The sequence below is a fragment of the Budorcas taxicolor genome, chromosome 25 (assembly GCF_023091745.1).
Source record: "Budorcas taxicolor isolate Tak-1 chromosome 25, Takin1.1, whole genome shotgun sequence".
Classification (NCBI taxonomy): domain Eukaryota; kingdom Metazoa; phylum Chordata; class Mammalia; order Artiodactyla; family Bovidae; genus Budorcas; species Budorcas taxicolor.
In genome coordinates, this window is record NC_068934.1 from 51,538,165 (window position 1) to 51,566,164 (window position 28,000).

Sequence of the window (28,000 nt, forward strand, 5' to 3'; positions counted from 1 at the left end):
CCAAAGAATGTTCAAATTACCTCACAATTACATTCATTTCACATGCTAGCAAGGTCATGCTCAAAATATTTCACACTAGGCTTCTACAGTATGTGAACCAAGAACGTCCAGATGTACAAGCTGGATTTAGAAAGGCAGAGGAACCAGACATAAAATTTCCAACATCCACTGGATCATCAAAAAAGCAAGAGAGTTCCAAAAACACATCTGCTTCATTCATTTCAGGTCAGTTCAGTGGCTCAGTCGTGCCTGACTCTTTGCGACCCCACGGCCTGCAGCACGCCAGGCCTCCCTGTCCATCACCGACACTCGGAGAGCTTGCTCAAACTCATGTCCACTGAGTTGGTGATGCCATCCAACCATCTCATCCTCTGTCGCCCCCCTTCTGCTCCTGCCTTCAATCTTTCCCAGCATCAGGGTCTTTTCCAGTGAGTCAGTTCTCCGCATAAGATGACCAAAGGATTAGAGCTTCAGCTTCAGCATCAGTTCCCCCAGTGAATATTCAGGATTGATTTCCTTTAGGATTGACTGGTTTGATCTCCTTGCAGTCCAAGGGACTCTCAAGAGTCTTCTCCAACATTGCAGTTCAAAGCATCATTTCTTCAGTGCTCACCCTTCTTTATGGTCCAACTCTCACATCCATACATGACTACTGGAAAAACCATAGCTTTGACTAGACAGGCATTTGTCAGCAAAGTGATGTCTCTGCTTTTTAATATGCTTTCTAGGTTGGTCATAGCTTTTCTTCCAAGGAGCAAGTGTCTTTTAATTTCATGGCTGCGGTCACCATCTGCAGTGAATTTGGAGGGGCCCCCCCAAAATAAAGTCTCTCACTGTTTCCATTGTTTCCCCATCTATTTGCCTTGAAGTGATGGGACTGGATGCCATGATCTTAGTTTTCTGAATGCTGAGTTTTAAGCCAACTTTTTACTTTTCTCTTTCACTTTTGTCAAGAGGCTCTTTATTTCATTTTCTGCCATAAGGGTGGTATCATCTGCATATCTGAGGTTATTGATATTTCTCCTGGCAATCTTGATTCCAGCTTGTGCTCATCCAGCCTGGCATTTCACATGATGTACTCTGCATATAAGTTAAATGAGCAGTGACAATATATAGCTTTGACGTACTCCTTTCCCAATTTGGAACCAACCTATTGTTCCATGTCCAGTTCTAACTGTTGCTTCTTGACCTGCATACAGATTTCTCAGGAGGCAGGTAAGGTGGTCTGGTATTTCCATCTCTTGCAGAATTTTCCAGTTTGTTGTGATCTACATAGTCAAAGGCTTTGGCGTAGTCAATAAAGCAGAAATAGACATTTTTTCTGGAACTCTTTTGCTTTTTCGATGATCCAACAGATGTTGGCAATTTGGTCTCTGGGTCATCTGCCTTTTCTAAGTCCAGCTTGAACATCTGGAAGTTCACAGTTCACGGACTGCTTCATTGACCGTGCTAAAGCCTTTGACTGTGTGGATCACAGCAAACTGTAGAGATGAAGAGTTGCGTGGAACTGTCCCCCCTTCATGCACAGCTGCCACCGGGGAGTTTTCTCAGGGTTGATGGAGGGACTTGAAACAGCAGGTCTGTAAACTCAACCGAGAAGGGCTCCTGCTCCCTAGGAAAGGAAGCAGGAACCAGTGGGAATGTGAAAGTCCCAGAGGCCTTGGTGGGGAGCAGCAGGGAGACAGGAGTGTCCCTCGGGTGAGGACATCAGCGGCCTGGGCCTCCAGTCCACTGCCATCCTGGTGTGGGAGGCAAGCGCCCGCTTCCTGCAGACCAGAGGAGGGGGCTTTGGGAGTTGGGTGTGTGTGTGGGACTAGGCTGGGGAGGACTCAGGAGGCTCCAGCCTCAGCCAATCCGACTGTGCTGCCTCTGGCGAGGGTCCCCAGCAAGATCCCAGAGGATCTTTGTCCACGTCCAAGGTCCAGGCCATTGGGGCTGGGAGACCAGGTTGCCCACGTAGGAATGAGCCTGAGGCTCTCTTGGCTGACTTGTCACTCGGACCTCTTCCGTGGGGTGGCGCCCTAGAGACAGCAGGGACGGGGCATCCGCCTCCTGCCGCACTTTGGCCCTGGGAGGGAAGACAGCAGGTGGACAGCGTTTTCTGCAGTGGGAGAAGGCAGGGTCCAGGGTTCACAAAGAAGAGCGGGAAGCCCACGTAGACCTCAACTGAGGTTCTCCGCCCAAGACAGGGCAGGGTCAGCCCTGCCAACAGCCAGGGTGTGGCTTCTTCACAGGACGTTCTCAACACCAAGGCCCAGAGTGGGGCCGAGTCTGAACAAAGTTCATAATCATAGACTTTCACACGACAAAGTGCATTTAGTAATATAAAGCTTACGAAAGTGACGTGTGTTGGAGGAAGCAAATTACCCGACGAGAAGCACAGCTCCACCATCCACGTGCTTGCTCGTGCGACCGCTCAGTCGTGTCTGACTGTTGGTGACCCCGTGGACTGTGGCCAGGCTCCTCTGTCCATGGGCTTTTCCAGGTAAGGATACTGGTAGCCCTTTCCTCCTTCAGGGGATCTCCCCAACTCGGGGGTTGAACCTGCGTCTCCTGTGTCTCTTGCGTGAGCAGGTGGACTCTTTACCACTGTGCCGCCTGGGAAGCCCCTCTGCCATCCACAGGAAAATATAAATATCAAGTATTAAACCCACTCTGCTGGTGTCTTACTGCATTTTAACTTGGTTGAGATAAAAATGTATACGTTTACAGTTATGTCTTTTTCACTTAACAGTATAAGAGAAGCATTTTCTTATGTTGTCATAAACTCTTTGGTTTGAAAGCACCATTTTTAATGGCTGCGTAAGCAGCATGCGGATACACCACGTTTCCTCAGGTACTGCTCTACTTTTTAATGTGTTATCACTTATCCTTCTATTTGGCTGCACCAGGTCTTAGGCGGGGCATGCACGATCTTCCATCTTCATTGTGGCATAAAGGATTTTTAGTTTTGACGTGTGGGTCAGGGGCCTAGTTCCCTGACCAGGGATGGAACCCAGGGCGGTTGCAATGAGAGTGTGGAGTTTTAGCCACTGGACCACGAGGGAAGCCCTTTCCCTATTACTGATCACGTAAAGGGTTCCCACGCTGCCCTGGTGGCTCAGCTGGTAAAGAATCCGCCTGCAATGCAAGAGACCTGGGTTTGATCCCTGGGTTGGGAAGATCCCCTGGAGAAGGGAAAGGCTACCCACTCCAGTATTCTGGCCTGGAGAATTCCATGGACTGTATGGTCCATGGGGTTGCAAAGAGTTGGACATGACTGAGCGACTTTCACTTTTGAGTGGTTTATACTTTTTGCTCAAAGGACATATTAATACATACTTTCAATATTTTGGATTTTTGTTGGGATAGTTTAGAAAAAGTCAATTAATGGACCAAAGTATCAACACTTTTTTAGGCTTCAGATGCTTATTGCTGGACTGCTTTCCAAAGAGCCACACTGCTTTCCTCTCCAGGTAGGCCTGGATGAGATCGCCCTCACCCTCTGTCCTTACTGAGAGGGACGTCCCTGGTGGTCCAGGCCAGGGCTCCTCCTCCTGGCCCGCCCCCCGCAGGAGATGCTGCCTTTGCCCCGAGGGGCCACAGGTGGAGGTGCCTGAGCAGCAAGGCTGCTGGACGCAAGTTTCGCTTCCCTCAGACCCTTGTAAGGCAGGAATGAGAAGAGGCAGCGTTCCTGGAGGGTTGAAACTGGGAATACCGAACGAGACCAGTGAGAGAGAGGGCAGCTTGCTGTCGCTTGCAATGACGTCTGAGTGGGGGAACTCGTCTGTGCTGACTGTCCTGAGCAGGTTGAGTTAGGGTTAGGGTCCTTCCACCTTCCTCCTGGGGCTCCCCCGGCAGCTCAGCAGTGAAGAATCTGTCTGCCAATGCAGGAGATGACGGGTGCATCCCTGGGTGGGGAAAATCCCCTGGAGAAGAAAAATCCCCTTGCAGTATTCTTGCATGGGAAATTCCAGAGACAGAGGAGTCTGGTGGGCTACAGTTCAAGGTCACAAAGAGTTGGACACGACTTAGTGACTAAACAACGACGAGCTTCCTCCTTAGGAAAAGTGACCACACCTCCCAGGCTTCCGTGCAGTGAGCTGTGGTGAGGTGGCTAGCCAGGTGACTAACCACAGGCGGCCGGGATACCCTCCTTCATCCTTTGCGCCCTTGCTGGCTGCGATGTCCTGATGCCTGGGGCGTGAGCAGCCATTTGGAACCATGTGGTGGATCCATGTGCTTTCGGTGACCAACAAGTTACTAACCGGTCCGGTAGCACAGCCTCCAGATGCCACTTATGGGAGAGAGAGGCACACAGGCTTGTTTCAGCCGCTGCTTCGTGAGGTCTCTGTCACACGCATCTTAACACACTTGTCCAGACTCCTCCTCCAGAGCCTCACAGTTCCGTGCTGCCAGTGCCTTCTCTTGCCTTTGCCACCTCAGGGTCCAGTCCCTGCTGCAGCCACAGTCTGCCGTGGGGGCCCCCAAACAGACGCGTGGGCGGGGCCGGGTTGTCCGGGGACCTGAGGAGCTGCCATCCGGGTCTGCTGGGTGGGTTGCCTGGGCTGCACGATGCGGTACTCCAACCTCCTGGCCCCCGCGACACCGAAGTGGGACCTGCTCTCCTCCAGCTGCCCCCGTGCTGCTCAGCATGTCCGCCTGTTTTCTCCCCTGACCCCCTGCCCTGCCGCTGTCAGAGCTTGGACACCCTCCCTCCCTGTTGGGGGCAGTCCACCGTCCCCCGGGACAGTCTCCGTCAGGTGGCCCAGAGCCGCCTCCCGCTGCTGCCCTGACCACGGGTGGGGTACGGCCCCTCTCAGTCCTTCGTTCCTGACCCCCCACCTCCTCCGGCTAGCAAGTGGCCCCAGGACCCCCGGGCTCCCCCTCCCTGGGCTGGGGTGCACACAGCAGGGATTCTGGGTGGAGCAGGCTGTTTTCTTTCTGGGGTCTGTCTCATCTTCCGTCGTCCCGGCCCCAGTTTCTCCTCCAAGGGACGCGACACTAGACGTGGAGGGTGGGAGGCTTGGTGCCCCAGGGGGGCCTGGGGACGGTGCGTCCAGGCGCCAGGAAGAGTGAAGGGAGCAGGGAGCAGGGTTATGGGAGGCGCTCCCCTCCCCCTAAAGGATGCCGATCTAACACTTACGGCCGGGGAACGCGCCTCTGCAGGTGAGCTGAGAGCCTCTGGTGGGTGCCGGAGGCCCCGGAAGGCGTCCCAGGCCCCGGGGGAGAGGGGTGTGCCTTCCGGACGGCAGGCACGGGCCGCTCCCCACGGCGGCACAGGGACCCGAGGGCGAGGAGGGCGGGGAGGAGGGAGGGGTGAGTCCCACGCGGAAGTCAGGCAGGACCGCTGGGCGGTCTCCAAGCCACACTCGGGTTCCCAGCGGCGCTGGGGCTGCCTCACCTCGGGACCCTCCGACCCTGAGCCCAGCGCGACCACGACCACCGGCATGCAGGTGAGTCCGCGCGAGGCCACGCCCGCCGGGACAGGCGCCAGCCTCCCGCCCCGCGCGCCCCCGTCCCGGTCTCCCGCAGAGTGGGAGGGGGCCGGCAGGGGGTCGTGTCCCCCGCCCCCGTCCCCCCGCTCCCCGGGGCTGGGGCAGGACGGAAGAAAGGGCTTGCCTCCTGCGCCGGGAGCCCCGGGGAGAGCGGGGTCGGGCGGCGTGGCCACCCCCGGGCGCTGAGCCAGGAGCCGGACCCCAGACCTCGCGGCTGCGTCCGGCGGGCAGGGGGCTGGGGAGACCCAGGGTGGCCGGCAGGGCCCTCCGCTCCCTGGGGGTTCTGCCTGGGCCGGGGTGGGAGTCGCTGAAGGCTGCTGGATTCGGAATCTGGGGGCAGAGCAGGAGAGCCTCCGGGAGGACTTCCTCTCTTTCCTCCGCCAGGGACGAGGTCTCGAGGCCCCGGGCAGCCGTGGGTGGCCGGGAGGAGACCGGAGCTGAGGTGGAGAGCGAAACCCGCCTCCCCGTCGCCCTCCTCCGGCCGCTCCCAGGTGTGGGCCAGGCAGGCGGCCTGGCACTCCGCCTCGGCCGCGCCAGGGCTGTGGAGCCTTGGCAGCTGAGGCTGGCTCCCAGGCCAGCCCTGTGCTGGGAGGAGGTGGGGGGCCTGGGGCTGGGGGGTGGTGGCCTGGGGATGGGGTTGGAGGGTGGGGAGGGAGCTAAGGCGAGAAAATCAGCCTTTGGGCAAAGACAGACAGACAGCAGAGAGCGAGCTCGGCCCCAGCCAGACCTAAGCATCCCCTTCCCCTGCCACATCCCTTCCATTTCCCACCCCCCACCCCTGGCCCCAGCTGCAGTCCAAGCCCACCGCTGCCTGTGCAGCCCTCTGGCCTCAGGGCAGTTCAGTCTCTCAGGCGTCCGACTCTGCGACCCATGGCCTGCAGCACGCCAGGCCTCCCTGTCCATCACCAACACTGGCAGAGCTTGCTCAGACTCATGTCCATTGAGTCGGTGATGCCATCCAACCATGTCAACTTCTGTCATCCCCTTCTTCGATCTTTCCCAACATCAAGGTCTTTTCCAACGAGTCAGTTCTTCGCATCAGGTGGCCAAAGGACTGGAGTTTCAGCTTCAGCATCAGTCCTTCCAATGAATATTCAGGACTGATTTCCTGTAGGATTGACTGGTTGGATCTCCTTGCAGTCCAAGGGACTCTCAGGAGCCTTCTCCAACACCACAGTTCGGAAGCCCTCTGGTCTAGCTTCTGCTAACTGCTGGTCTCACCTGCTGGCGGCCGCCCTCTTGCCCTTTACACTTCTGCAGAGCTGAAGTGCTGAGCACCGAGGCTCTGGAGCAGGTCCCTGGACACCAGCTGTGTGCTGCCCCTCAGGCCCTGTCCACACTACCAGGGGGCGGGGGCAGACTCTGGGCTCCCTCCCCTGCCAAGCAGGTACCCGCCTCTCCAGGCCCGTGTCCACTCACGCTGGGCACTGCCCGTGAGGGCTGCACTCACAGCAGGCCGCATCTGGGGTGGATGACCAGACAGACATGTGACCTGACAAATGAGATGGATGGACAGAGGGAGGCATGGTGGGAAGGAAGGCCAAGGGAGCAGGGAGGCAGATGACAGGGCTCGGGGACAAGGGAGCCGGGGCCTCCCTGGCGGCCCAGGGGCCAGGAGGTGGCGCTGCTGCTGCAGGGTGCGTCGGTTTGATCCCTGGTCAGGGGGTAAGACCCTGCATGCTTCATGGTGTGGCCCCCGAAAGATGAGGAAACAGCCAGGTGGGGGATCGCATGCGTGGGCAGGCCTCTCCACGTCTGAGCCTGGGGCTGATGAAACCGCTGCTTGCTGGTGGGGCCTAGCCAGGGGCGCATGGAGTGCTGGCTGGGCTGCGGTGTGACCCTAAGCCTGAGGCGGGCCATGGATGGTTGGGGGAGGCCCCTGCCTGCTGCGTGCGGCTGGGGTGATGTCATTGCTCCAGGTAGGCTGCCCGGCCAGAAGGGTCGGGAGCTGGGGGGCAGGCACACCCGCACAGCAGTCCCCGTGCCCTGCCGGGGACCTGCAAGCTGCCTGGGGATGGACAGGCAGAGTGTGGATCCCCAGGCCTGGCCTCCACGCCTGGGCTGGTCTCCCGGGGAGCTGCAGCCTCTAAAGAAGTCAAGCAGGCAGTGGGTGTGTTGACTGGGTCTCTGGCCTGGACTCAGTCCTGGGCCTGGCCCACTGGGTGCATGGCCTGCAGGGAGTGGGGGCTGGAAGCCCCATGGAGGACTGGAACTTCCCCCGTCCATGTGCGCAGACTTGCTGGGGAGCTGCATGTGGTGGGGCTGCGACCCCCAAGGCCAAGTGGGCCCGGGGAGCCTCTGCCCCTGCCTGGGCTCTGGGAGCCTGATGGGCACACGTGGCTTCCTGGAGGTGGGGCCTGGTGAACGGGGACAGCAGAACTCCTGGATACCTCGCCTCAGGTGCACCAAGCAGTTGGGTTGGCTGGAGGTGGGGGTGACTTTAGGGGAGCCTGGTTCTAATCCGTGAAGGCCTCTCTCCCTGGAGGACAGGTGGGCAATGGACAGACTGATCCTGGAGCCTGGGGCCCAGGCAGGTGGCCTGGGGATGGGGCCGCTGGGCACAGAGCGTGTGGGCACCAGACGTCCAGACGTCGAGCGTGGGGTGGCTCGACAGGACGGGGCAGGGGACTTAGGCCTGGCTGCTGCTGCTCCTGCGCCTGCCGGCCCTTTCCCTGGGGGAACCAGGTCATGACCGGGGCGGGGCTGTGTCCCAGTGATGGGGGTCAGTGCCCGTGGGACCCCTCTGGTCCAGGTCATACAGCAGCCTCCAGGGAAGGCTGACTCCCCTTTTCCAAGAGGCTCTGGGTAATGCCCCAAAGTCATGTGATATCTCTGGGGAAAGACAGCTGCCCCAGCCTCATTTCTGGGGCCACTTGTGGGTTAGCCTCCCGCTGCTGCCTTTCGAAGTCCCTCAGGTATGGTCCTCCCCAGGCTCCCTCCTCCTGCCTGGATCCCTGTGCTGTCCCTCCCCGCCCGGGACCCCGTCTCCCGCCCCAGGGACCCTGTCTTCCCGCCCTGGGACCCCATCTCCTCACTCAGGTACCCCATCTCCCCACCCCAGGTACCCCATCTCCCCACCCCAGGTACCCCATCTTCCCGCCCCAGGGACCCCGTCTTCCCGCCCTGGGGACCCCATCTCCTCACTCAGGTACCTCATCTTCCTGCCCCAGGGACCCTGTCTTCCCGCCCTGGGGACCCCATCTCCTCACTCAGGTACCCCATCTCCCCACCCGGGGACCCCGTCTCCCCACCCCAGGTACCCCATCTTCCCGCCCAAGGGACCCTGTCTTCCCGCCCTGGGGACCCCATCTCCTCACTCAGGTACCCCATCTCCCCACCCTGGGGACCCCGTCTCCCCAGCTGGGACCCCGTCTTCCCGCTGCTGGTCCTGCTCACTCTTCAGCCTCAGGCTCATGTGAGGTAGCCTCTCTTTTCCAGCCTGTGTGGGCCTCCGGCAAGGGACCCTCAGAGGGTCATCCTGCAGGGGGTCCCGGCCCAGCAAGTGTAGGCCTCCTCCTGGGTCCGAGGTCGAGTACGTGAGGACCCATTTCACTCACGAGTTTGTCCCACATGATGCTTCGCTCCTATAGTGGGCAAGTCACAGGGCTGGCTGCTGGTGACGGAAATGCACCAACGTCCCTTGTCCCCACCTACGTGAGACCTGACTCCCTTCGCTGAGACAGGCGCCTCAGCCCAGAGCACATGCACACAGCCCGGCCTGAGGAGGTGGCTTTCTCCTCTGGCCCTGAACTCACTGCAGGTCCGAGGGCTGGGGCAGTGCGGGGTTGGAGCTGGGGCAGAAGGGGGCAGGCCTGCGGAGGGGGTGAGTGCTCGCGGGGCAGACGGCTGGGCGGGGGCTGCACTGGGGCATGAAGACCCTGGCGTCCCATACCCCGGATCCGGCTGTTTTGTGGCTGAGACAGAGGGGAGAGAGGGGGCAGACCCAGGCCTGGCTCTGGACCCAGTAGTTCTGGGTGTGTCTGGGGGTGGGCATTTGGGGTCGAGTCCTGGATTTAGCGAAACAAAATAAAAAACAGGTCCCCAGTAAGCTGAATTTCACACACACAACAGTATTTTTTTTTTCAGTATAGGTTATGTCCCATGCAATAATTGGGACATACTTACACTAAAAGGTATTTGTTGTTTATCTGAAATTCAAATGGTAGCCCTCAAGGGCAGACTGGCTGGAGCAGTCCAGTGAGGCTTTCTAGAGGAGGCAGGAATGCACGGGGAGGAGAAGGGGAGTGGCGGGGGGAGCCACAGGGCAAGGCCTGGCCAGGACACTGAGTACTGGGCGGCTGCGAAGCACGGGGGTGAGGGGTTGCAGGCTTGTGAGCCAGGCGGGGCTGCCCAAGGGCAGTAGTGGGTGGTGGGCTGGCGGTGGGCCCACGGTGGGATGGGGAGCCACCAGGCCCTGCAAGAAAGGCTCTCAGTGCCCCCAGGCCCTCATCCCTGGCTTCCTCCGGGGGCCCTCGCACTCCCTGGGGAGCTGCTGGCTGGGGCACGGCTGGGGCCCCTCTCACTGCGCACACGGCCTGGCCAGCCCTTTGCCAGGGCTGCAGGATGCTGCCCGCGTTGTATCAAGCCCCCCAAGGCTGGGAGAGGTGGGTTCTTGCCTGAGGACACAAAGCCTCAGCACCTGCTAGGCGCTTGGCTCTGGAGGCGGTGCCTTTCCCCCACCTTGGCCCCGGAGGAGGCGGTGCCCCGGAGGTGGTGCCTTTCCCCCACCTCGGCCAGGGGCTTCCCCGATGACCTTCCTGCCTGCTCTGCTCCCCATCTCCTGTGCCCCCCACTCCCTTCAGCCCAGTGGCTCTTCCAGAGCAGGGGCCCCGGGTCACTTTGTCTCCAGCCCTGCTAGCCTGCTGTCTGCTCTTTGGGAATCAGTGAGGCCTAAGACGGCCCTCCCAGCTGGGTGCCAGGCCCAGCGTTTCCGCTCCCCCACCCCTGTGTGTGCGGAGTCGCTCGGACCCTGTGCGGCCCCATGGGCTGTCGCCCACCAGGCTCCTCTTTCCCAGGCAAGAGTACTGGAGTGGGTTGTCATCTCCTCCTCCCGGGGACCTTCCTGACCCAGGGGTGGAGCCCACATCTCCCGCATTGGCAGGCAGGCTCTTTGCCACTGGGCCACTTGGGAAGCCCCCAACTGCTACTTGTACAGTTTTTGCAAATCTGTACCTTTTCCTAAAGTGTCACGAAGACAGCGCAGGGCCTGCCGGGCCTGTTGCCTGGGGCGCGGTGCAGGTGCAGAGCCTGACTCGGCCTGGACTCACGTTACCGGCTTTTCCGAGTGTATCATGCAGGCCCCCCACGGCACCATCGCCGCGTCCCCACGGCCCCTCCCGTCTGTGGTGGCCTCTCCGTCCCCCTTGTCCTTGGCCGCCTGACTCTGGGGTCTGCTCGCTGGGGCTCCCCTCCTGCTGGGACGGGGCCCTGGGCTTTCGGGACCATGAGCTGCTGCGCGCCATCGCCTGGGCCATCGTCTCCCGGGTTGGGGGCCTCTGCCAGGCCTCTCCTCTGTAAAGTGACTCGTTTCATACTTTCTTATGAAAGTTAGCCACTGAGTCCAGGCCACCCTCAACAGGGAGGATTTCACCTCCCGGAGGGAGGAGCATAGAAGGACGTTCGTTAGTGAAAGTGAAAGTGTTCGTCACTTGGTGGCGTCTGACTCTTTGCCGCCCCATGGACTGTAGCCCACCAGGCGTCCATGGGACTTCCCAGACGAGAATACCGGAGTGGGTTTCCATGTCCTTTTCCAGCGGGTCTCCCCAACCCAGGAATCAAACCCTCGACCCCTGTGTCTACAGCGTTGGCAGGTGGATTCTTTACCACTAGCGCCACCTGGGAAGAAAACTGACGAGGGCCTGGATTATTCCAGTTTTGGTATGAAATGTCCAGTACTCTTGCCTGGAGAATCCCATGGACGGAGGGGCCTGGTGGGCTGCAGTCCATGGGGTCGCTGGGAGTCGGATACAACTGAGCGACTTCACTTTCACTTTTCATTTTCATGCATTGGAGAAGGAGATGGCAACCCACTCCAGTGTTCTTGCCTGGAGAATCCCAGGGACGGGGAAGCCTGGTGGGCTGCCATCTATGGGGTCACACAGAGTTGGACACGACTGAAGCGACTTAGCATAGGATATGCTAGTGTGCGCACCTTTCTCTGACTCAAAAGGAGGCCAGGGGGGTCTGGGAGGTTTCTCAAATTCAGGCGCCAAGGCGTGCACAACAGCAGCACATGGGGGTGCTGCTGAGTCACCCTGGCTTTTTTTTTTTTTTTACACATAGCTTATTTTCAATATTATATGATTTTCAGGTGATTTACAGTATTATGTTCCATTCAGTATTTTTATAGATCACCAGGGTTTTTTTTTTTTTTTTTTGGTCACAATGTGCTTGCAGGGTCTCAGTTCCCTGACCCAGGACTGAAGCCCGGCCCCGGCAAGTGCCGGGAACTCCCACGCCTGGATGGTTAACACTGACTGTGAAACGTTTGCTGCCAAGCAGGGGGACGGTGGTGCCTGCATTTTCCAACGGCTTCACCCTCGAGTTCCATGTTTTCACCTGGGCGCTCCTCTTCTGTGAAGTGTCCATTTGCATCTTGGCCCATTTTCACTGGGCTGCCGGGCTTTTCTTATGAATTCGGGGTGCTCTTTGTACGTTTCCAAACAAACCTTTGCCAGCCATTTGTGCTGCAGCCTCAGTGTGCACGTAGCCCCGCCGGAAACCATCCCTTTGGTGCCAGAGCACCCAGCCTGGGAGGCGCGCTACTGTGGCAGCGAGTGCCAGCCTCTGTCCCGTCTGCGCTTCACCCCCCAGGGAGAAGAGAGTCTCCGGATCCTGGTGCCGACTGAGGGTGAGAGCCTTCCGCTGATGGACATCAATACTTGCGAGGTGAGCCTGCATGAGCCCCTCCTGGGCTTGGTCCCACGCCCCCACGCCCTGCACCCGGCCTGCTCTGGTTGCCAGCCCTGGGCCCCATGCCTCTTTCCTCTAGACCGAGGCCCCTGAGCTGTGGGACTATGTGTTTGTGGTCGATCGTCGCACCCAGAGAAACCCCGGGCAGGTCCAGCGGCAGCGGCGGTTCCTGGAAGAGCTTGAGAACCAGGGCTTTCGCTACAAGGTGGGCGGGCTGAGGGCCCTGCCTGGGTGCAGCGGTCACAGGGGGCTGGGTGGGTCCTAGGAAGGAGTCTGGGGAGGTTGCCTGTGGCCTCATGCCAGAGATGGAGGGGACAGACTGTTGGCCTTGGATGAAGGGTGAGGGTCCCAAGGTGGGGCAGAGGGTCTCATGCCGCCCCAACCCTCAGGCAATGGAGGACCAGGAGAAGGAGTTCTTCGGGATCCGAGCTGACAATAGCATCTTTGACCGGTACTGGAGACTTACGGAGCCCGAGGACACTGTCCCCAGAGGGGAGCTGTCCAGGCCAACTTACATCCAAGCCACCAACAGGTGAGAGACTGGCCCAGAGCGGGGCCAGGTGGACCCCTGCTCACCTACATGGTGGTCCAGACAGGCAGCAAGGCTCCCAGGTATGGTCCCGGAGCAGAGGCCACAGGGGGCAACCGTCTGTGCCTTCCTTACCATGCCTGTAATACTGGAAAATGTGCTTGAAGGTTACATCTGTGACTGTGTCCCCAGATGCAGACCAGAAGCCAGCCTTAAAGGGCGGCTGGCATTCGGAGAGGGTGGGAGGGCTCTCCTGGCTGTCCCTCCTGGGTTCTGAGGTCGTCGCCCTGGGTTCAGTCTCCACCTCTTTTCTCCAGACTGAATGCCCTTCTCTGGACACCTGTCCCTGCCTCCCAGGCACTGCACACCTCCTGTCTCTCTCTAGGAACCTGCTTCTCCCCAGTCTGATCATTTAGCCACCAAGCCAGTCCACCTGCCCTCCCCACACCCCGCCTCCAGCACCTTCCTGGTCCTAGGCCAGCCCTCTGAACTCCCCGGGGGCCAGTCAGGGAGGTCAACAAGGAACAGTCTGGGAGTTTGGATATGAGGCAATGGAGGGGGGCTTCCTGTGAGCTCAGGAGAACTGGCTGGCTTGGGAGGACACATGAGTGAGGGCAGCTTGTTGGAGCCTGGAAGGAGCAGGCTGTGGGGAGGGCCCTGGGACACCTGGGCAGCTGTGTCTCATAGGAAGGGTTCCAGAGGAGCAGGATCTAGTCAGGTGCCTGGGTGTGTCACCTCCTGGCTGTGTGGCCTTGGCCAAGTTACTCACCCTCCCTGAGTTTCAGCCTCCCATAGGCAAAATGGCTCACAGGGGTGTAAGGAGGATCTATCTGTGCACATAAAGGGTGTGCTGTGAACACACTGAGGCTCCAGGTGGGAGGTGTGATTGGAGGTGCAGAATCCTGGAGGAAGCTGGACTGCCAGTTGTAGGGCTGAGCACTGGGGCCTTGGGACGGGAGAGACCACCCTGAGGGAGGCCCACCCCGCAACCACGGCGCAGCTGGACCCTGGGAGCATTCGAGGAAGTGCGCTTCCAGATGAGTCCTGGATTCTGGGCTCTGGCCAGGCAGTCCCGGCTGGTCGTCTGGGGGTTCTGCCAGGATGAAGAGGAGCCTGGAACCTGGCCAGACAGAGGACCCTCCTGAACCAGCTGTTGTGTTCTAGAATCCGAATTGTCGACTTTGTCCTGAACAGCAAGACGGCAGCGGGTGGTAAGGACTGGATGGGCAGGTGGCCTGTGCCGCAGCGCTCCAGGAGGGGCGTCGCATGGGGAGAACGGGACAGAGTCCTCCCTCATCCCCACCCCTTCTGACCTGAGAACCCCTCTGACCACCAGACACGCTCCAGGATTTGGTGAAGGATGGGGTCTTTGAGGCTGGGTTCCCCCTGCACGAGGTGAGGAGTGGGCCGGCTGGGAGGGGCCCTGAGGGCAGGACTTGAGGCAGGAAGCTCTCACTGTGTCTCACCTGTGCCCAGGGGGAGGCGCACCTAAAGAAGACATGGGCCCGGTGGAGAAGCATGTTCCAAAGGCAGCCAATTAGTGACATCAGGTACTACTGCCCTCGGGGACACACCTGTGCCCCCCGCAGGCAGGCTGCCCCTCTGTAGATACACCGATGCCTTCAGCAAACAGCTGTCTGGCGAACCATTTAGACACACATTTAGATGCCCTCGGTACACTCCTTGCCCCCAGCATGGCGAGCTTCACCCAGGCGTTGGCCGTCACCCCTGGTGGGAGTGGCCCTGACGGGACGCTGTGCCCGTAGGGACTACTTTGGAGAGAAAGTGGCCCTGTACTTCGCCTGGCTCGGCTGGTACACTTACATGCTGGTGCCCGCCGCAGTGGTGGGCCTCATCGTCTTCCTGAGCGGGTTTTCCCGATTCGAAGCCAGCCAGATAAGGTGGGCGGGGCCAGGGAAGGGGAGGGACTGAAGCAGGGTGGGTGGGGCGGGGAAGGGGCGGACTTGAAGCTGCGGGTGGGCGGAGTCAGGGAAAGGGCGGGCCTGAAGCTGATGGTGGGGCGGAGTCAGGGAAGGGGCGGACTTGAAGCTGCGGGTGGGTGGAGTCATGGAAGGGGCGGGCCTGAAGCTGAGGGTGGGGCGGGGCCAGGGAAGGGGAGGGACTGAAGCAGGGTGGGTGGGGCAGAGAAGGGGCGGACTTGAAGCTGAGGGTGGGCGGAGTCAGGGAAGGGGCGGGCTTGAAGCTGAGGGTGGGCGGAGTCAGGGAAGGGGCGGACTTGAAGCTGCGGGTGGGGTGGGGCCAGAGAAGGGGCGGGACTGAAGCTGAGGGTGGGCGGAGTCAGGGAAGGGGCGGTCCAGGGAGGGGCCCCTCGAGGGTCCACAGGAAACCTCGGCGGCCAACTCGGTCCTTGCGCCCTCAGCAAGGAGATCTGCAAGGCCCACGACATCTACATGTGCCCTCGAGGCGACCACAACCGCAGGTTCCAGCGGCTCTCAGACACCTGCGCCTATGCCAAGGTTTGCGCGGGGTGGGGGCCCCTGCGGTCGCCGGTCCCGGGGAGGCGGGCCCGGCAGGTCCTCCCGGGGAAGGGGAGGCCTGGGCCCGGGGGTGGGGAAGGCCGCCCCGGTCCCACGTGCCCCTCCCTCCAGCTCACCCACCTCTTCGACAACGAGGGCACCGTGCTGTTCGCCATCTTCATGGCGCTGTGGGGTGAGTCGCGCGGACCTGGGGTCACCTGAGCAACACACGTAGACACGCCCCTGAGGCCTCCGCTTTCTGCCGCAGCCACCGTGTTCCTGGAGCTATGGAAGCGGGAGCGAGCCCAAGTGGTCCTTCAGTGGGAGCTGTACGGGTGGGACGAGGACCAGGTGAGGCCGGCCGGCGGCTGGCTCGGGCCCTGGGAGCTGCTGAGTCCGAGGGGTTCCGTGTCCAGGGGCTTCCCGTCGAAGGTTCCCGTGTCCGAGGGGGTTCCGTGTCCGAGGGGTTCCACGTCCCAGGAGTTCTGTGTCTGAGTGGGTTCAGTGTCCAACGGGTTCTTGTGTCTGAGGGGGTCCTCTGTCGGAGGGGGGCATCCTGGGCCCCAGGGGGTTCTGTGTCTGAGGCAGTTCCGGCGTCTGAGGCCAGCTGGGTGCCTTCCACAGGAGGAAATGGCTCTGGGGCTCATCACCTGCCCGGACTACCAGCCGCCACTGCACCAGCACTCCTACCTGCGGAGCACCGTCATCCTTCTCCTGTCCCTCCTGATGGTACTCCTGGGCTCCCTGAGCCCGCCCACCCTGCCGCCACCCCAGAGGCTGGAGAGCAGCTGCGGCAGCTCCCTGACCCCGCCCACCCTGCCGCCACCTAGATCTGCCTCATGATTGGCATGGCCCACGTCCTGGTGGTCTACCGAGTGCTGGCTGCCGCCCTCTTCAGCTCGGCCTTGCCCTTCCTGGGGGAGCAGGTGACCACGGCTGTGGTGGTGAGCGGGGCCCTGGTTCAGTATGTGACCATCATCCTCATGACCAAGGTAGGGGTCGGGCCAGGGGAGGGTGCGGGGCAGGGTGCGGCTCCGCCCAGGTCCAAGGTGAGCCCTGTCTCGCCTCCTGCAGATCAACAAATATGTGGCCCTGAAGCTTTGTGACTTTGGTGAGAGAAGGGCTTTGCGGGGAGAGGATTCAGGGTGGGGGTCTTGGAACCCTGGGGTGGGGAAATGGGGCCCATGAGAGGCCAGGGCATCCCGCCTGGGAGACAGGTGAGGGTCCCAGGTGACCCAAGTTTTCAGGATATGGACAGGCTGGGCGTGGGCTGTCACTGGGGGAAGAGCTGGGGGAAGGATGGCCCGCGTCTCATTCCAGAGAAGCCCAGGACCTTTTCAGAGCGAGAGAGCAAGTTCACTGTCAAGTTCTTCACCCTGCAGTTCTTTGCTCACTTCTCCTCCCTGATCTACATCGCCTTCATCCTGGGCAGGTAAGGGCCACCGGCTCTCACGTGCTCTCTGACCCTGGAAATGGAAACACACGCTCTTTTTACTTTTTAAAATGAATCAAGCTCAGAACACGTGGAAACCTAATAGAGAAACGTGTGAAAGAAGAGCGCAGTCACCCCCGACTGTCCAGTTCATGTCCCCAGAGATGGCACTGTTTGTTGCGTCTGCCCAGATGTCTTTACACATCTAAGCACGCACAGATGCGCCTGTTTTGGAGCGTGTGTGTGTGCCTTGGCTGGGCCGTGGCCTCGCTGCTGTGCACGTGTGATGGTCTGAGGCCGCTCTCTAGTTGCCGCGTGAGGGCTTCCCCTTGCTGTGGCTCCTGCCGAAAAGCGTGGCTCCGGGCACACGGGCCTCAGCAGTCGCGGTGCCAGCGTCGTTGCCCTGTGGTGGCGTGTGGAATCTGCCTGGACCAGGGGCTGAAACTGTGTCCCCTGCACTGGCAGGCGGATTCTCAGCCACGGGGCCAGCAGGGAAGTCCCAGGCACACCGCTGACATACGTGGTCTGTCGTGTAAATTATCCTCTCTGCCTCCCCCTGAAAGCACACAGTAGGCACCTTCCCTGTCCGCAAGGGTGGGGAGGCTTTGTTTTTAAAGCCATACATGAGCATTCCTTTGAGAGATGTTCTTGAATTTATTTAACCACAGTTGGTGGCCATTCGGGTTAATTCCAGTTTTGAGCTTTGTAAGTAAAGCGGCAGTGGGCGTCTCATATACCAGGCACAGGCACACACTCCCCCTCACCTTCCAAATTCGTGGAGTTAGCCTTTCGATTCAATCGACGTTTTCTTGTCTTTTCGGAAGAAAGTGACCGCTCCACGTGTTCTCCGTGGTTGCTCAGCTTTTGTAAGTTGCACTGCTGTTCAGGCGCTGAGTCACGTGCGATTCTTTGTGGCCCCCATGGACTGCAGTGCGCCAGCCTCCCCGTCCTTCACCGCCTCCTGGGGTTTGCTCAGACTCATTAACCCCAAACTCTCTAGCAGAACTTTGAAAACAGAAAACCCCTCCCAGTCCCTTGAAAGACATCGTGAGGTCCTTGGAGAGGCCTTCCTGGCGTCTGTCCCCGTCTCCAGGCTCTGCTTGGCCTTCCCATCCTGGCGAGCCCATCCCCCTCTGCCAGGGAGGACCTCAAGTTTTCCAGGGGCTTCCTGAGAAAGGGTGTGCAGGAGATCACCTGCACAGGTCCCTCTATTGAGGGCCTCGCTGCGCGGCTGCTTGGGGCAGGGTGCTGCGCTGGGTATGGTCTTCCGCAGGCTTGAGGGATAGCTTTGTTGGCTTCCAGGGTTCTGCTCCACAGGCCTGACGGCAACGCGATTCTGACTCTGCGTCTTCTCACTATCCTCCGTCTCCGGAAACGTCTTAGCAGTGTGAGTCGGAGGCTGTTTCTCATTGCACGTTGCTTCAGTAATTCACGCCTCTGTCCTCCACACACCCCGTTTCTGCCTCTACTGGGCGGTCTCCACCACCACGCAGACGCGCCTGCGTGGCCCTTTCAAACGCCCTTCTCCCTGTCGTGCCCAGTTTCTGGCGTCCCCAGCCCGTGCTTCTCCCGCCCCACACCGGGGCCGCCTCTGGCCGCTGACTGCTGCCCTTCTCCTGGCCTCTAAAGAGCACTTGACCCAGAACCCTGGTCCCTCAGAGCCCGCTCCTGCCCTGTCTCCCTCCATAGGCCTCACTCCTGCGCTGGCCAGGAATGCAGAATCCAGGCTGATCAAGTGGAAAGAAATTACCGGGTGCTCGCTGGGCCTGGAGCCTCGGGTCCTTCCGTCTCAGTGATTTTCTGATGTGTCTGATAGCCCCTCCTTTGGTTCCCTCTGTTCCCGTCTGGGAAATTCTTTTTGTTCGGAAATCGGGTCTTCTGAATTTATCATCCAATTTTCTTCGCTTTTTCCTTCCATCCTTGTCCCAGTTTCTCAGAACTTTCCTTGGAGTGCCTCCCTTCTGCTTGGGTTCTTAGTTTCAGAGGACTCCTGTCGCCGTTTCAGGGTCTTCACAGCCCCCTCTTGGTGTTGCCGGGACACCAGGGTCTCCTCGTCTGAGAACGTGGCCTCTCTTCCTGCCACTCTGGCGCTGCTTCTGCTCCTTGCAAGTGTGCTATGCTCTTCTGTTGACTGGTCTCTGATTCTGGTGTTAGAGACCTTCCTTCGACGTCTTATTCTTGGACACATGTCTTTAACTGAGAAAGGCATGTGCCAGGGTGCTCTGGACCACGTGTCTCCTGGTGGGGCCTCTTGCTCTGTCAGTTCCCGAAGGGGAATCCCTGGTGTCTTGCCTGGAGGAAGGAGGATGCCTTTGGTATGCTGGGAGCCCAGCTGGGGGAGGGACAGCGCGGGGTCTCGGTGTCCATTGGCTCAACCCTGAGATCTGAGTCTTTGGTTGTTCAACCCCCTGGAAGTGTCTCTATCTTTTCGCTTGTGCAGGGGGATTAAAGGTCAGATAGGAGGCCCAGGGGTTCAGCCAGGCGTGCATCCCATCCAGCGGGTGCCCCCGGCCCACCCGCGGGGCCCAAGTCCTGGGTGCTCCGGGCAAGGCGGGGCTGCCGGCTGTTCGGAGGGGCTGCTGGCTGTTCAGACGTCAGCCCCGCAGGTTCAATCCAGCAGGATGTGTCGAGTGGGCTGCAGGCCTCTCCAGTTCCCTCCCAGCTCTGAGGTGATGCCCGGCCATGGGTGTCGGCAGCCAGCCATTTCAATTGAAAGTTGGGAGTGCACGTTTACGCGGAGATGAGCATTGCTAAAGCAACCTCCAGAAGCGCTGTGGTGACTCACAGAGACACACGCTGTGCGTGTGCACACCCCCTGCTGATCTGACCAACAAACGCTTCTCATCTTTCAAGGCGCCTTATTAAAACCTATTAGTGAGAATCCAGCTTCTTCCCAGATACTTATTGGTCATTAAATTTCCGTTTCTATAAACTGTTCATATCATCTGAGCATTTTCGTAATCTCAAGATCAAATGGATTCTCTTTTGACGTTCTTAAAATCATGTCATATTTTATTTGCTTCTTTTTTGACCATTTCTTTGTCGTACAGCTCTTCATTGTTCCTGTTGTTCCCAGCTGCCTTTCCCGCCTTGTATGTCTGTGCAAACTGCTTGTTGCGCGGGGTCCCTTTGTCCATGGGCCTCCTTGGGAGCCCTGCCCTCTCCCAGCCTCGGCTGCTTGCCCTCCGCGCCTCCTGCACATCTGTCTTCTTGGAGCTTCCATTGCTGCTTTCCTGGGTGAGGACCATCACTTTCTGATTCCCAAGCCTCCTTCTTTCTTGGTTTTCGCTTTCATTTATTCTGAGAAGGTACATCGGAGAGGTAAACTTTCTGAGTTCTTCTATGTCTCAAGGCGTCATGTTCTGCCCTGGCACATGACTGATAAGGTTGGGTAGTGAAGTCTAGCTTCCAAACAGTCTTCCCTTGTAGAACTTCAAAGACATGGCTCCTCTGTCGTTGAACGTGCAAAATGGGTGATGAGAAGGGTGCAGAAAATCTGAGTCTTGTTTTTTCCTAGTTGACCTAGATTTTTTCCCTCTGGCAGAGGGATCTTCTGTTTGAAGTTAGGGTCCTCTCTTTAAGCAGGGGGACACTCGGGGTGAGTCTTTTCTTCCCGCACTGTGCTGGGCAGTTGTCGGCACCTTCCAATGAAAGAGCCAAGTCCTGCTTAAGCTCGCGAACTTTTCTTCTTTTTAACCTCAGGCCTGTAAGCTTTCCCCTCGCTTCCCCTTCATGTGAGTCCTGGTCCTCCCGGGCTGTCCTCTGCGCTTCTGCCTTTCTCTCTCGTGTGGCCTGTCTCTCTGTCTCTGCACTCCACGTCTGGAGAAAGTTCTCTCACTTTGTCTTTTTTGCCTTCTGTTGTTTTTTTTTAAGAATTTTAAGACAAAGTCTTAATTTCTGAGAGATTTTTGGTCTTTGTTATCCTTATGGTGCCCTTTTCTTGTTTCCACAGATACAGTATGCTCTTGAAGACATCAGCGTTCTTTTTTCCCCTTAAGTTCTTTTCTTTTAAATATTTGTTTGGCTGCACCATGTCTTCGTTGCGGCCTGTGGGATCTAGTACCCTGACCAGGGATTGAGCCTGGGTCCCCGGGACGGGGGGCTTGGAGTCCTAGCCGCTGGGCCACCAGAGGAATCCCATTTCCTCTCCTCGTCTCATTTCCTAAAGGGTCCATCTTCCTGGTCCTTTGCCGCAGTCTCTCTCTGTCGTCCAGCTGCTTTTCCTCACGACTGAAGATTTGCAGCCCTCCACTGACTTTGGATAACGAAGGACTCAGTTGATTTTCCCTGGCAGGATGGAATATGTCTTTATAATAATAACTCACGTCACAGACACTCACACATTCTATCCTAAGTCATGTTCGTCAACATGCCCTACGGGGTAGGGACTCTAAACCCCATTTCACAGATGGGTTGATGGAGAAGTTAAGATGCTCCTCAGGGTCACACAGTCAGCAGGCGGAGGAGCAGACGAGGCCGACTCTGCCTCCTCCCGTGCGCCGTCCCTGCAGGCTGCGCTTCCAGGCGAGGAGGCGAAAGCCTAGGCAGTCTCTCGTGTCCCTCTGAAGGCAGCTTCTTTTTATTACGAGGGTTATCAGTACGTTTCTTCACAGTTCCTGTTTCTCATGCCACGCTCAAAAAGGCCTCCCCCTCCTCAGAATTAACAGTGTGTTCAGCTGTGGTTTCCTTTCTGCTTATGGTGTCAATAGTTTTAAACACTCAGATCTTTGATCCGCAGGAACTGGTTCTGCAGCAAGGGGCACAGGAGGGAAGCTTGTTTTGTTTCCAAGTGACAGCCAGCTGTCCCCAAACCGTCTGCTGACTATTCCGTCACCACCACCACCTTCTGCACACACCAAGTCCCCTCATTTGCCTGAATGTTTCGCTCTTTCTGTGAATTCCGGTCATTACAGTCTAGTATCTTACTGTGTAAATTTTACTCTGTTACGCTTTGCTAGCATTAATTTTATTTTTCTCTTCTTTTTCACTTTTCCTTTTTTGTAGTTATTTACATGTTTATTCTTCTAGGGAGCGCTGACCTACATACTGTATCAATTTTCTTTTACCACAACTTAGTGCCTTTAAACAATCCGTGTTATGGACAGTTCTAGAGGCCGAGTCCAGAAAGGGTCTTGCTGGACTGAAGTCAAGGTGTGAGCAGGGCTGCATTCTGTCTGGAGACCTCCGGGGAGAATCCGCGCTGTTGCTCCCTGCGGCTTCTGGAGGCTGCCTGGGGTCTGTGGCCCCTGGCCCCATCCTCCTGTCTGCACAGCCAGGGGCGTCAGGCTGAGTCCCTTTTGTTTCATCGTCCCCGACTCTCCTCCTTCCTCAGTTAAGGGCTCTGGTGATTAAAGTGGGCACACGTACATCACCCAGGACTCTCTGTCCATTTTAAGGTCTGCTGACTGGCACCCTTAATGCTGCCGTGTCATATAACGAATGCCAGGAGTCACAATGTGGACGTCCTTGGGGGCCTGTCGTTCTATCTGTCTCAAGCATACGATCCTAATTTTTTCTATCAAAGAACAAGGCTTCTCTATTCGAGTCTTGTCTGGATGCTCTTTAGCTGGCTTGTGAACTCCGCTCTCAGCTCAGTCGCTCAGTCGTGTCCGACTCTCAGTGACCCCATGGACTGCAGCACGCCAGGCTTCCCCGTCCACCACCAGCCTCCAGAGCTTGCTCAGACTCACGCCCATCAAGTCGGCGATGCCATCCAAGCATCTCGTCCTCTGTCGTCCCCGTCTCCTCCTGCCTTCAGTCTTTCCCAGCATGATTTTCTTTTCTAATGAGTCAGCTCTTCACATCAGGTGGCCAAACTATTGGAGTCTTAACTTCAGCATCAGTCCTTCCAATGAATATTCAGAACTGATTTCCTTTCGCATTGACTGGTTGGATCTCCCTGTAGTCCGAGGGACTCTCAAGAGTCTTCTCCAATAACACAGTTCAAAAGCATCAATTCTTCAGCGTTCAGCTTTCTTTATAGTCCAACTCTTACATGTATACATGACAGTTGGAAAAACCATAGCTTTGACTAGACAGACCTTTGTCAGCAAAGTGATGTCTCTGCTTTTTAATATGCTGTCTAGGTTGGTCATAGCTTTTCTTCCAAGGAGCAAGCATCTTTTAATTTCATGGCTGCAGCCACCATCTGCAGTGATTTTGGAGCCCAAGAAAATAAAGTCTGTCACTGTTCCCATTGTTTCCCCATCTATTTGCCATGAAGTGATGGGACCGGATGCCATGATCTTAGTTTTCTGAATGTTGAGTTTTAAGCCAACTTTTTCACTCTCCTCTTTTACTTTCATCAAGAGCCTCTTTAGTTCTTCGCTTTCTGTGCCATCTGCATATCTGAGGTTATTGATATTTCTCCCGGCAATCTTGACTCCAGCTTGTGCTTCATCCAGCCCAGCATGTTGTGTGATGTACTCTGCATATAAGTTAAATAAGCAGGGTGACAATATATAGCCTTGACATTTTTCTTTCCCAGTTTGGAACCAGTCTGTTGTACCATGTCCAGTTCTAACTGTTGCTTCTTGACCAGCTTATAGATTTCTCAGCAGACAGGTCAGGTGGTCTGGTATTCCCATCTCTGGAATTTTCCACAGTTTGTTGTGATCCACACAGTCAAAGGCTTTGGCATAGTCAATAAAGCAGAAGTAGATGTTTTTCTGGAACTCTCTTGTTTTTTCCATGATCCAGCAGATGTTGGCAATTTGATCTCTGGTTCCTCTGCCTTTTCTAAAACCAGCTTGAACATCTGGAAGTTCACGGTTCACGTATTGCTGAAGCCTGGCTTGGAGAATTTTGAACATTACTAGCATGTGAGATGAGTACAATTGTGCGGTAGTTTGAGCATTCTTTGGCATTCCCTTTCCTTGATTGGAATGAAAACTGACCTGTTCCAGTCCTGTGGCCACTGCTGAGTTTTTCCTGTGTGTTGGCATATTGAGTGCAGCACTTTCACAGCATCATCTTTGAGGATTTGAAATAGCTCAACTGGAATTCCATCACCTCCAGTAGCTTTGTTCGTAGTGATGCTTCCTAAGGCCCTCTTGACTTCGCATTCCAGGATGTCTGGCTCTAGGTGAGTGATCACACCATCATGATTATCTGGGTCGTGAAGATCTTTTTTGTATAGTTCTTCTGTGTATTCTTGCCACCTCCTCTTAATCTCTTCTGCTTCTGTTGGGTCCATACCATTTCTATCCTTTATTTTGCCCATCTTTGCATGAAATGTTCCCTTGGTATCTCTAATTTTCTTGAAGAGATCTAGTCTTTCCCATTCTATTGTTTTCCTCTATTTCTTTGCATTGATCACTGGGGGAGGCTTTCTTATCTCTCCTTGCTATTCTTTGGAACTCTGCATTCAGATGGGTATGTCTTTCCGTTTCCCCTTTGCCTTTTGCTTCTCTTTTCTAAGCTATTTTTAAGGCCTCTTCAGATAACCATGGCAACCCACTGCAGTGTTGTTGCCTGGAGAATCCCAGGGACAGAGGATCCTAGTGGGCTGCCGTCTATGGGGTCGCACAGGGTCGGACAAGACTGAAGCGACTTAGCAGCAGCAGCAGAACCATTTTGCCTTTTTGCATTTCTTTTTCTTGGGGATGGTCTTGATCACTGCCTCCTGTACAATGTCATGAACCTCTGTCCACAGTTCTTCAGGTACTGTGTCTATCAGATCTAATCCCTTGAATCTGTTTGTCACCTCCACTGTATAATCGTAAGGGGTCTGATTTAGGTCACACCTGAATGGTCTAGCGGTCTGTGTGTGCCAGCACGTGCCCACAGGCGTGTCTGGGCACAAGGCTCACATCTGGCCGCTGCTCACCTGTGGGGCGGGTCTGCTTCCCTCCCCTCCAGGGCCCACTGTGCCCCGATCCCACTCTTGTCCTGCCGCCTGCCTCAGCCTGGCTGTCCTCCACAGGATCAACGGTCACCCCGGGAAGACGGTGCGCCTGGCGGGGCTGTGGAAGCTGGAGGAGGTCAGCCTGTCCCGGGTGCCCTACTGCCCTCTTCCCGAACTGCCCTCCCTCCTGGCCTCTGCCGGTGCCCCGTGCCCGTGCGCACCTCCCGCCCTTGCCCCTGCAGTGCCACCTCAGCGGCTGCATGATGGACCTGTTCGTGCAGATGGCCGTCATCATGGGGCTGAAGCAAACGCTCAGCAACTGCGTGGAGTATCTGAAGCCGTGAGGACACCCCCCAGCCCCGCCCCGGGCGCCGCCCACCGCAGGGAGTCCCGAACCGCAGCACGCCCCGCCCCCGCCCCTCGCCCGGGCCCCCTGCTCCTCCCCGTTCTCCACCCGGTTCTCCTGACCCCTAGGTGGCTGGCGCACAAGTATCGCTCCTTGCGGGCCCGGTCTCAGGACCCCGATCTGGGCCACTGGCAGCGCAACTATCGCCTGAACCCAGTCTACACCTTCAGCCTGTTCAACGAGTTCATGGAGATGAGTACGCGGGGTGGGGCTGGGGGCCGAGGGGCTGGCAGAGGGGCCGGCGAGGAGGCGCAGGCTGACCGCCGCCGCCCGCAGTGATCCAGTACGGATTCACCACCATCTTCGTGGCTGCCTTCCCGCTCGCCCCGCTGCTCGCGCTCCTCAGCAACCTCGTGGAGATCCGCCTGGACGCCATCAAGATGGTGCGGCTGCAGCGGCGCCTGGTGCCACGCAAGGCCAAGGACATCGGTCAGGGGCCGGCCAGGGGCGGGCCGGCCAGCGCCAGTCTCCCTGAAACCCCAGCTCTAAGCCTTCGGGGCAAGAGGGGCCCTCACCCCGCGGCGGCCCCCAGCCCTTCCCAGGGTCTGCCTGGGTTGGGGGTTGAGCCCAGGCCCCAGGAAGGCATGACCCCACCAACCTTCCCCCCCCCCCCCCCCCCCCCCCCCCCCCCCCCCCCCCCCGCGCCCAGTCGGGTTGAAGGGCCAGAGCCGCTGGGAAGTGGGTGCAGAGAGGCTGGACTCTCAGAACAGGAAGCCGGGGGAGAGATGTCCAGCAGCTGGGGGCAGGCGCTCGGTCACCTTGGCTGGCCTTGCCGGGGCGGATGGGGTCAGGGGTGAAGCAAGGAGATGGAGTGCTGGGCAGGGCAGCAGGAGAGAGCCCTGGGAGGGAGGCTTCGTCCTGGGACCAGTAGGGGGGTCTGCCCCTGCCCTGGGTGGGGGAACCTAGGAGGCAGAGCAGGCCTGGGGGCAGCTGAAAGGTCCAGGCATAACATGGGGGATGGAGACCTGGGCCTCTCACTGTCCGTGTCAAGAAGCAGGGTGCAGGAGAGTGGCATGTGCCCTCTGCTGGCCTTGGCCCAGAGTGTCCTCACCAGGCGCCTGCAGTCGCCACAGGCATAAGTGTGACAAGGCTCTTGGCCCTCTGGGCTCCCAGCCTTGGGGAATCAATGGGGCCGGGGGAGGAGGCTCGTAGGCAGACCAGGCCTCCCTCCCTCTGGTGGCCCAGGGGCCTGGCTGCAGGTGCTGGAGATCATCGGTGTGCTGGCGGTCATCGCCAACGGGATGGTCATCGCCTTCACGTCCGAGTTCATCCCCCGCACGGTGTACAAGCACCACTACGGCCCCTGCCGGAGAGGTGCCCAGTCTGAAGTCGAGTAAGGGGGCGCTGCCACACCGCCCCTGCGGGAGTCTCCAACTGTCCAGAGGCCCCTGCGAAACTGGCCCCGCCCCAGGGGAGCCCAGGGCAGGGCTCGATGCTCCCAGTTTCTCCTGGGGTGGTCTGCTCCCGCCCTGTGCCGCCCTGCAGACCCGGGGTGGAGCCCGGGAGTGCGGACTGGACCCCAGGAGGGCATTAGTGTCCCAGAGCTAGCCGTCTTCTGAGCAAGCGCCGTGGGAGTGGCTCCCCTTCCGAAGTCAGGCGCTTTGTGGGGTCTGCACGGTGTCCTCATCCAGCTCCTCCAGCCCTTCGGGGGGCTAGGTCTCCAGGGGTCTCTCCTAGGAAGGCTCCCCCAGCCCCTGCGAGTCCCTTCGGCCTCCCCGAGGGCCCATCTCCCATGTACAGAGGAGGAGGAGAGGGTCTGCACCGTGGCCCACCCTGACGGCCCCCACCGCGTCGGGCTGGATTCGAGCCAGCACCCCGGAAGCCTGAGGGGCCACACCAAGCTCCTGTCCTCTGCCCACAGCTGCTTCACCGGCTATGTCAACCACAGTCTGTCTGTGTTCTACACCAAAGACTTCCAGGACCCTGCCAAAATCGAGGGCTGGGAGAACGTGACCGAGTGCAGGTTTGGACCCCCACCCCCTGTGAGCACCCTTTGAACTTCTGACCCCTGACCTCATCTGCTCCCCACCCCAGGTACCGGGACTATTTCTCTGCCCAGGACTCCAGCTTCTCAGAGCAGCACTGGTTCCTCCTGGCGATCCGCCTGGCCTTCCTCATCCTCTTCGAGGTGAGCCCGCACGGCAGGGACCCTGGAGTGGGGCAGCTCTCTGACCCTTGACGTCCCTGTGCAGCCCTTCTGTCGTCCCCTGTCTGCCGTCCCCAGCACGTGGCCTTATGCATCAAGCTCATTGCGGCCTGGTTCGTACCCGATGTCCCACAGTCCGTGAAGAATGAAGTCCTGAAGAAGAAGTACCAGAGACTGGGGCAAAAAAGGTGGAGAGGCAGGGCTGGCTGGGAGCGGGGAGGGGCTGGGGTGGGCCCACTCAACCCCTTTCCTGCCTCCAGCTGCAGCCCCAAGAGCACGGACGTGTAGGGGACCCGGCGCAGGTGGTGCCCGGAGGCCCACGACTCAGGAGCTGCCACACCACCTCCCACCCCAGCCTGGCTGGCTGTGTGTGGGGAGCTTTAAGAAGACCCGAGTGCGTGTGGGGGCCCTGGGGGCCCGTGTGTGTTTGGGGTGTCTGTGGACTGCACCCTTGTCCGTGGTCTGCGAGGCCTGCTCCATGCGTTCGGGCTCAGGCTTGGCACTGTGACTTGAACTCTCAGGGACTCCTGCCAGCCCTAGAAGGGGAGGGCGGGCAGCGGCAGAGGCTCCTGCGCAGCCACAGTGCAGGGGGCCGCCCTCTCACTTCTGGGCCCCAGATCTTGCCCCACCCCCTGGCTCCCTTCAACCAGCAGAATTTTCTGTAATGAAATAAAATTTTTCTGTAGATTTCTGGGTCTCTGATGGATTATGTCTGCCCTCAGGGCTAGCAAGGTTATACTCAAACTCCTGTCACATGCTAGCAAGGTTATGCTAA

General features: G+C 58.4%; 1 protein-coding gene across 1 annotated transcript; it reads left to right on the forward strand.

Moving 5' to 3' along the window:
- The first annotated feature begins 5,391 nt into the window (after window positions 1–5,391).
- On the forward strand, window positions 5,392–27,890 carry ANO9 (anoctamin 9). The gene is made up of 24 exons (XM_052662273.1): window positions 5,392–5,435; window positions 12,291–12,365; window positions 12,469–12,594; window positions 12,779–12,921; window positions 14,083–14,129; window positions 14,255–14,313; window positions 14,395–14,468; window positions 14,685–14,819; window positions 15,299–15,395; window positions 15,528–15,588; window positions 15,664–15,746; window positions 16,020–16,124; window positions 16,226–16,387; window positions 16,470–16,506; window positions 16,716–16,827; window positions 24,752–24,809; window positions 24,916–25,013; window positions 25,148–25,275; window positions 25,356–25,508; window positions 26,265–26,412; window positions 26,941–27,042; window positions 27,114–27,207; window positions 27,304–27,412; window positions 27,484–27,890. The coding sequence occupies exons 1-24, from the start codon at window positions 5,430–5,432 to the stop codon at window positions 27,888–27,890; spliced, it is 2,619 nt and encodes an 872-aa protein (XP_052518233.1). The 5' UTR covers window positions 5,392–5,429.
- Window positions 27,891–28,000: the final 110 nt, after the last annotated feature.

Coding starts and splice junctions, on each gene's coding strand:
- ANO9 (XM_052662273.1), top strand. Junction 15,396..15,527: donor ACACCTGCGCCTATGCCAAG/GTTTGCGCGGGG, acceptor CCCTCCCTCCAG/CTCACCCACCTCTTCGACAA. Junction 25,509..26,264: donor ACGCAAGGCCAAGGACATCG/GTCAGGGGCCGG, acceptor CTGGTGGCCCAG/GGGCCTGGCTGCAGGTGCTG.